Consider the following 9,724-nt stretch of genomic DNA (forward strand, 5'->3'; position numbering starts at 1 on the left):
CACCTGCTCTACTCGAATTCGTCGCCTAGATATCTCCCTAGATGTGTACACCTCAGTACGACTGAGCTGCGTTTTGCCCTTTGTATATGCAGGGACGACCAACTGAACTCCTAGTGCACCCAGTTCCTCTGCAACATTGAACCCTCTATCAGCCATTACAGCACCACCATACTGAAGATGTTGCGTGAAATCAGTTCAGTTTAAACTAGTTGCTTGTCGCTCACTTTCCATCCCCTGCACTCGGACACATAGGATATCAGCCCATTTGGTGTGATACCAATAAGAAATTTCATCGTATTGGCATGCTTGTAACTAGTCCATGTTGTACTCTGCATCGTAGTACTGCTGGCCCTTTCAATGCGTACTTCGGTGCAGTCCACAATCACTCTTACATTCTTGAACTGTCTCTTCTTGGACAGGCGAGGTAGGAATACATAGAAGGCAGTGTCATCGGGCCACACAATCAACCCAGTTAGCTCCCGCGCCAGCACACCTATCACATACTGAAAGATCTCGGAAGCTGTTGTCATGACGTCAAACATTTGGGCAAGAAGACACAAATGGAGGTCAAGGCGAAGCCTCATTAGGGCAAGCAATATCTGATCATGAGCACCGAGTTTCTGGCACAAATGTTTTGCAGGTTCATAGAGTTCCGCTACCCACTTGAAAACCTCTTCATTTGTAAGCCCTGTGAGGTACGCTATTGTAGAAGACTTCCCCTGCAGACTTTTGTATCCCCATTTGGATGTTATCGTCATTTCTCTTAGTCGTAGGTTCTCGCTACGTAATGTCTGGCATTCTTCCTGATATTGGGCCATTCGATCTTGCAAAGTTTCTAGCTCTTGAATCTTCTGCTGTAGTAGCTCCTCTGTGTGTGTCCTGCTTTGGCCACTGGTCTCTGTGGTGGTGAAAACAACATTTCACTGGAAACAGATAACAAGACAAGCAAGAAACGAACAATTAAAAAAACAGAATAACATTCCACTGTTTAAAGCCACATTTGTCAGGATGAGGAATTTGACCAGTGAATAACGAAAATTACCGTCATTTGCAGCAAAATTTCCTGGTGCTGTATCGGCACCACGACAGCATTCCTCTGTATAGAATTGTGCTAATTTTATATTTGCATTCTTAGAATGGCACAATATGCGATTGCTCACTGATTTATGTTTACCTGTTTGGAGTGTTGTATCATCAGTATGCCATGTTGCAGGTGACGATTCTGTCCGATTACCTGCATAAAATCGATTGCATTTTAGATGTCAACCGCACACGAGGTAACTCTCCCTTCAGAATGTGTTACCTGGCACATCGTAACACCGGTGTTTGGCTGCTCTCTCGAACCTTTCGCATTTCTTTGCTTGCCTTTCCGAAGATGTAGCAAGAAAAGAAAACACGGTCGGTACCCAGTCTGGGTGATTTTCCGCATCAGAGGGACAGCCTGCAAGTTACGGCGCGGCAGCAACACACGCCCATCTGGAGTTGTTTAGTGCACCCTAACAGCGGCAAAACGCATTTTGTGAGACACATAAAAAGAAAAATTGACACTGTTATTTGTTCTCGTACTTCGGATGAAGTGAGCACTACAGACCCGATCGTCGTTCAAAGGCTTCCAGTCCTTCCTCCGAATGGCATTGAGCCATTTCTGCCGTCTCGCAGGTGCTTTGGGGATGCGGAAAAAACTAAGGCACTGCCTGCCCGTGCACGACTAGTGCAGCCGATTGCACAACAGCTAAGTGGCATCACGACACAAAAACAATCCGCTTACAGGTAGTTAAAATACAGAGCTTATGCCATGGTATATTTCACGTTTCCCGCTTGCGCCGACGCCCGCATGCGTTTGTTTTGCCCACCAGTGGGCGAGGAGTACCGGTAGGTCACGTGACTATGACGTCGCTCGCGGCGACGTCTATTCGTTCCGCTACAACAGATCGGAAGCTACATCACGTGACTGCATTCTTGCGCTGCACCAGACGCCTTTGGGGAAAAATGAAAAAAAAAAAAAAAACGCTGGACTCCTTCGTATAGACGACCCTCTCTTTACAAACATGTGACGTTACGAGAAGGCCGGTTCGAGGTTATATTTTGCTCTGGTGGGCAAGAAGCGGGAAAAATGCGTCGGCTGATAGGCTGATAAAGCTCATAGTGTCCACCAGCATGCTTTGCGCGGCGGCGAAGCGTAATCCATGACCTAGGGGCTCAGGGGCGGGTGACGTCACGGCTTGCGGCGGCGCTGAAGTCAGCAGGTCGTCTGCTTCGTGTGGGCAAAGCAGCAATCAATTGGGGTGATCGTTTTCATGCAAAGTAGGCATGCCGCAAAGCTGTGTATCCCTCGGGTACACAACGCGATGGGGAAGCGTGGCGAAATCACTTTTCATCAGTTTCCACGCAACGCAGAATGTAAAAATCGTTTGGTTGTGTATCGTTTTTCTGTGTTGGAATCGTTTTGATCAGTTAAAATATTCCCTGACATCGCCTTTGTGAGATTTCCTCACGACACCTGTGTACAAATAAACGACGCTAACATGAATCCGTGCACGGTAGCAAATCCGCGCTGTTTTCAGAAACGTCTCGATCAAACAGCTGGCCTAAGGTGAAGTAATTGCGTGCTTCCAGTGACTTGTACGCTTGCACAGTATCAGCAGTGAACTGGCTCTGCGAAAATATTAGATAAACTACAATGCGATTGTGACCGGCGGAATGTTTTGTGGCAGGGCTGTCCAGATGCCGACGTGCAGCTCAAAGGGATCGTCATGTCGTATACCGTTCATAAACAACTTCGTCTTGTAGCAACACTTGTCTCATTCCTTCGTAGCTCAAGAAATAGTACTCGTATTTTGGGTATTGTGCAAACAGACAGTCGACAGCTGCGTAGCAGTGCAACACCGCCGATGTCGCACTTGCGGAAAGCATTCGCACGGCTACGTTCAGTGTGTTTTGCCCATACCAACAATGCGCATGCGCAGATAGCGCCTCTTGTTTGTAAACAGTAAAGTGGTCTACTAATAAAAGTCTTATGAGCAGAATGCTACGGATCAGCACGTATGCACGCCAATTTTGTCCGCAGAAGCCGAGGAAGAATATAAGAAAAATCTGAAATAAAAGTCTTAATATATTACCAATATCGATAGAACCCTCCTTACCGGGAAGAAAGATGACGGCGACACACATTGAACGGGCACTAGAATGCAATACATTAACGTTGCGGAACGAAAGTGTTGTATTTCTATATACATCCGAATTGAAAATATTTGAATATTTTCAATTTTTTGAAATATTTAAATTTGACAATATTTTTAACATTTTCTGAAACTCGGTAACAATTTGAAAACATTCAAAAAATTCAAATATTTGGAATTGAAATACTGGGTGTCGTAGGAGAAAGCGTGAATTGCGGTTTCGTTCGCTCATAGATCACAAACGGCGCAACGGACGATTCGGTTCCCTTTGTATTCCTGTCAAGGTAACCACATCTTTCATTGTGCGAGAAGTTTTTGTGTTTGAGTGCCCCTTTAAACGGGCGACACAATGCCGCACTGAGGGTTACGATTGAGGGCAACGTGTCGCCTTTTTAAAGGGGTACAAAAGTGCAGAAATTTCTCCTCGCGAAATGAAAGATGGCGTTACCTTGACACCGATACACAACGGAACATGATTCGTCCTTTGCCTCGTTCAAGATTTTCAAGCGAAAGAAACCGAAGTTTACGCTTTCCCTCTTCCTCCCCCTCACGAAAAGCACGACGATGCGTATCAGGCTCTCATTGATACCCTAACAAAAACTTGTCCTATCACCGCGAGAGATCGTTTAAAGGTGTTGCGACACTTTCTCTGATGTGTTGAAGCATAATTTATATGCGTCGTACTCATTATGAGAACAGCGTGGAAAAAATAATTTTTCCTCTCGCTAGCTTGGTTCGGAAAATAGGCGCAGCCACGAAACGACGACCCACGGTGTGACCTCACGGACCCCTCTCCCCCATTTTGGCTTGGGAGACGCGCGTCTTCCCTCGCTGCCTCTGTGTGACGTCACCCATGTCGCTTCTTCGGGGCCGTTTTTCTCCGTACGTGTTCACGTCCTGGACCTAAAAACTTGAATATGGGATGATATCGGGTGATAGAATAGTTTTTCGTATTTATCTGGGAAAGCTGGAAACCAAGTGTCACAACACCTTTAAGGAGACCTAGTCGCAGGACTCTACCCATCGTGACAGTTTTTGCGGAAGAGGCGGAAGGCGTACAAGTCTTTACACTTCAGTGCCTCTTTAACGTGTGTTCGTCGCCCTTTTTCTTCTCGGCACTGGTGGTTTCATCCATTTTAGCATGCGGTACCAACCAGCCCGGGTTTTGACCCTCTTTATGCCTGGTTCACACTGTTGCATTTCCATGCGTTACGGATGCGTTGCGGGACGGTTGTCATGGCAACGAAGCACCGAAACGCGCACCGCAACAGTTGAGCTCAACCGAACTCTATGCGATACGTGTTACTATGCAGCTGGCTGCACATCTATGCAGCTGGCCAATGACAGCAGGCGCAGCACTGCTCGGCTGTTGCCGTCGCTTTTCTAACATGGCTGCCTCGGTTGAAACATAGGGGTGACAGAAATCCGCCATCTTTGTAACGACCCTCAAGCGGGCGCTTCTGGCCGAACCGCCGCCTTGTCGCACTTCATAGAAAACGTCATTTTGAGGTCATGTGACTTTGTTTGCATGTTGTTTTGCCACTTACCGACACATTTCCGTCGTCATAAAGCCAAGAGATGAACGTGTTTTGCCAGCGTAAAGTATGCGGTGCTTCTTCCTCCACATGGTAGCCCATTTCTCCTTAGTTTAAGTACATCGCATCGGCTCTAGTGAGTCTTAACGCTGTGGTCGTCATCACATCTTTGGAAGTCGTCAACAGCACGAGGCCTTATGTGCTAAACTGCGCGTTTTACAGCGAGATTATCGGATAAAAGTAATCACGGTGGTCGAAAGACATCCAAAACGTCACGCAGCAACGACAACCTCATTGTTTACAAACCGTGTGACCGTCGATCACGGGCGCGGCCATCTTTAAGGTCACGTGTGCCTTGAGGTTGGCTGTGACGTGCGACCAGGACTTGTCCAGGATGCATCGCGTTTGCCCAGTGCGCTTTCGTCCACGGAGCAATACATTAGATGCCACCCCTGTGGCATCTAATGTATCGCGTGTATCCCTGTGGGTTGAAAGGCCGTTGGCGAAACAAGAAGCTCTAACTGCTTCGTATGACATGATACACTTTAAGAGGGCATACCAGCTCCCTCTCGCCACATGCATTCTGTATGGCACATATTTGAAGCTTTTTCTCCGTAACCAGCGGTCAGATTTTAATGCGAGTGGTCTTATTGGAAAGGGGACGACAAGATCTGTAACATGTGGGGCTCGGAATTTTTAAATTGTGCTCAATTATTTTGTGATCAAAGTTTGGAAGGTATCCACAAGAAGCCTGAGACAAATTCTAATATTCCGACCCCTCCCGTCCTCAGATCTCGTCGTCCTGTTTCCAATGATATCACAGGGATCAAAATTTGACCGTTGATTGCTGAGAAAAGGCATCAAATCGCGCGCCTTGGAAAACGCACGTGGGAGAGGGAACTGGTATTCCCTCTTAATAGAATTCAAAGTTTCGCCGACCACATCAATGTTGCCCGTTCATGGTTGTCTGTCGAACGGAGGCTTGGTGGAATGCAGGCGTACCTGGGTAGTGATGTAACTACTTTTTCTGGTAATTTGTAATGTAATGCATTACTTTTGACATTATGTAGTTTGTAATGCAATTTAATTACATTTGTGCAGTAATTCTAATGACATTACTCATTACTTTTTTACAAAATAATCGAGTGTGTGTTCTGTGTTGGCACTTGGCAGAAACAGAATTAAATTCCAACGCCCACTATGAACGGTGACGCACTCAGTTGGCGCAGAATCAAATATATATTGTTGTTACAACATAGTGTTGTCTTACAATGAATTTCCACATTCGCAATATCGTCAAGATTTAGCTCGCGGTAATGACTTTGTAATATCTTTACTTTGTTGTAGTAATTGCAATGTAATTTCATTACATTTCGACTTAAGTAATGAATAATGAACTTTACCCATTACTCCAGTTACATTTTAATTAATGTAATTGAATTATATTTTAGAAGTAATTTGCCCAGGTATGCGTGCAAACACAACCGTGATTGGTCAAACACAAGCATTTACGGTGTCAAGAGCGCATGTGTGTGAACAGCATGTCGTACGATAAACATCCCCGCACTTGATCCGCACCGTAACAGCAACTGAGTGAACCAGGCATTAGTCATACATTTCATTGCGACACGTAGTCAGCATCGCTACGTCACCGCGTGTCGGTAAAGGGGTAGAATACCGTTCCAAGAATTCGGTGCAGAGCAATTACCAAATGCAGGTAGAACATTACGTCGCGTACATACAATCTTATAACGGCGATTTAATACTGGATAATAGTGATTTATCGTGGCAGCCCGGAGTTATGATGCGAAATATAGGAAGCCCGCAGCCAAAGCAATCTAAATAGAGGTGTTGTGACGAGGAACGTGAGACGCTGTTTCCCCGATGGCTTCGTCCGACGCAACACTGAGGCGGCAGCCGCTTTTATTCGACCCGCCTAATTTTAAGCGTGCTTTGCATAAATGGAGTATACTCTGTAGAATATAACGTACGCGATATAAGTCAACAATCCATTGTCGGAACTATGCATAAGCTTTGTGGAATGGTATAGACAGTGTATGGAATAGGGTCGATAGTAGAGATGCGAAGCTCTGAAAGAAAAAAAAAAAAAACCCGACGTTTGGGGGGAAAAAGTTGTTTCGTTTTTTTCCCTCGTCTCCGGAAAAATTGCCTAAAATCTTCAGGCGACAAAATTGAAATCTGTAAATTTTAGTACCTTCAATGCGTTCCAACCCGCCAACAGTGCCTTGGGTGCCTCTAATCCGCCAACAACCACCAACTTAGAGCTCCGTCTGGCTGCTCCAAGCGATCGCCATCCCGTTCATATAATGTCGGAGTTCTAGTCGGAGTGGACGGGTTCTTCGTATTACCTATCGCTGAGTAGACAGCAGTCTCATGGGATGCTCTGCTCAGCATTTATTCCTAGAGGGTGAACACTACCAAAGTTCCTAGCTCCTTGTATGCTGTGGTTTGGCCGGCAATACTTCGAGTCAGCAGTAACCGCGTTTGTTTCCGTTTCTTTCCAATTTTTCGGGAAAAAAAACCCCCGAAAAGAACGTTTTTTTTTTCGAGCGATTCAAAAGGTGAGAGAACTGATGTTCTGAGGCTGGAACAACATATATAGAAAGGACAAATACATACAAAGCCTCAATTTGCCTAAGAAATTAACGATGAAAGATGAAAGTCACTGAAAAGGTGACTCCTACAGCTGGCTAACCTTTTCATTGACTTTCATCTTTCATCGTTAATTCAAAATGGCCGGAAATTTTGCATCTCTAGTCGATAGTGCTGTCGACAGTACATCCGGGACTAAAGCCCACCGGTACCGTAAATGGATACATTAGTGCGTTTTGTGTGTCTTCAAGGAATTGTAAGACGTTGATATAAGTCATCGTTCACGCAATGTAGTGCACGCGAAAGCATTCAGGAAAAAATAATTGTCGTTCTACATTCCGTAGTCGGCGATACTGCTTATACTCTTGAACAAACTTCTGCGCCGAGCTCCGACGTCAAAGTGCCACCACGGACTAAACCTCGTTTCTTCAGAATCCTACCAAAGTTATGTTACTGAAATGTTCTTGTCTCATTTCAGATTCCTGCAAAATATTTTTGGCTGTACGTGACGCGAAAGCTAGAGAAAATTAATTTTTATTTTTGAGAACTGTGAAGTCCTGTTAGGCTCCAACGGAGCGCACGACTCTCATCTGACAACGTTGTTTCCCTTCGCGTCTTCCGGGAGCTCACTTTTTGCACTTCGCTCGCAGCATTCCACGTGACATATCATCCGACCGCTCCAACCTTGGAGAAAACACGAAGGAGGGAGAAAACATCTCTCCTATTTTCCCCTTTTTCGATCAGCCTCACATGACTTCTCCACCACGTGACCCCCCCCCGAACGCCGGCGTGTTGCTAGGAGACGAGTGCCCTCACCAGAACATGACATCATTGTAATTTGTGGACTTTTGATTACGTCACTCGCTCTTCGCGTCATCGAAACTTGTGGAGGCGCAGTAGATCTTCATAAATTGACAGAAATGCACAGCGTTCGTAAACAGGATAGGAATTACTTAAAAAAGGACGTTCGGTCATCTGCCCCACTTAAGTGGACCGTGAAATGCAGCTGGAAATTGCTGGATAAAACTCTCATAACCCTCTGTCAAGTGCGAGCATCACCTTCGAAATCTAAGATTTAGTGCTCATAAAGACATGCGTCAGACGAACTGATTATTTTTATCAGTTTCCCCGCACGACGCAGCTGCCAAAAATACTGTAAACTTTGCCCGCAACCATACTGGCGGTGTCAGTTTTTGCCCCTTCCAATATGGCCCCCGTCTTCAGCCGCTTGCAGTGGCTCGTGTGGAGGATCGCCATTTGAGAAGTTCCGGTATATAATACGTGAGGCCGACAACGGCAAGCCCTTTCACCACCACCTCACCACCTCACCTCCGGTATATAACCTCCTTGGTCGGGAACGTGCATCACTGTTGCGGGAAGAATCGGGCATTATTTCCCAACAGACGTCGCACCGAGCTATTTTGCTAGTATATTGAAATGTTTTAAAATTTTATTTGTCTACTTCCATGCAATAGAAAGTGGGCGATAACACGTGCAAACCCATAGCGAAGTGCTAGCTGCGGTCTGCAAAGAAAAACGCTACGCAATTATCCACTCGCAGCAGCAATTATAATGATAAAATAACTAGTCAGTAGCAGATAATGTCAGATTATCATATAGCAATCAATAATCAGCAGCAATAGTAGAGATATAACCATTAGTCAATAGCAGATAATACCAGATTATCATATAGGAATCAATAATCAATAACCGATGTAGTCATTAATAACCAACAAACGGTATAAAGGAGGAGATAGAACGTCTGTGTCTTATATTTTTTTTAAATTTCGTGTTATCGCCGCGATCGCATCTTAACCACTATGCCACGGGAGCTGGTAAGTGTCCCCTAAGTGTAACCCTTAAGTGCAACCTATTAAGTGTCCTGTATCGCATGTAGAACTTGTTTCACTGGGTTTACAAGCAACGAGCTGTTTATCTGCGCTGTCTACATAAACTGCCTGTATGCTGTTTTGCGGCTCCTTTAAAGGACGTTAGAGCTCCTACCTGCAGGTATTTAGTTACGGGTGTGATAAGTGCAATATTGTTCTCCCAGGCTTCGTAATTCTACTTACAATGTATAGGTTAATGCTTCTCATTCATGACGTGTGCAGCGTTAATACAAAAACGCACTTTTTTTCGGATACGAGTGAGTAGACGTACCGCCATCCAGATACCTCTATCCATTGTTACGTCATTTGAAGAATTGTAGCACCCAATCAGACGCCAACGCGGAGGTGCACATAACGTTCTGCTCTACACTCTTAAAAATGAACTTCACCACATAGCACGCTCCTAGCCAACCATTATCACGAATGACAACGTTCTCGTCCCTGATTTGTTTGAAAACGGGAGGCGGAACCTATTTTGTAGTCATAACGCCATACATAATGATACATG

At 45.2% G+C, this 9,724-nt stretch overlaps 1 protein-coding gene across 1 annotated transcript; it reads right to left on the reverse strand.

The window, feature by feature from the left end:
• Positions 1-200: 200 nt before the first annotated feature.
• On the reverse strand, positions 201-758 carry LOC135389050 (uncharacterized). The gene has a single exon (XM_064619001.1). The coding sequence runs from the start codon at positions 756-758 to the stop codon at positions 201-203; it is 558 nt and encodes a 185-aa protein (XP_064475071.1).
• Between the last annotated feature and the right edge of the window lie 8,966 nt (positions 759-9,724).

The sequence above is a fragment of the Ornithodoros turicata genome, chromosome 1 (genome assembly GCF_037126465.1).
Source record: "Ornithodoros turicata isolate Travis chromosome 1, ASM3712646v1, whole genome shotgun sequence".
Classification (NCBI taxonomy): domain Eukaryota; kingdom Metazoa; phylum Arthropoda; class Arachnida; order Ixodida; family Argasidae; genus Ornithodoros; species Ornithodoros turicata.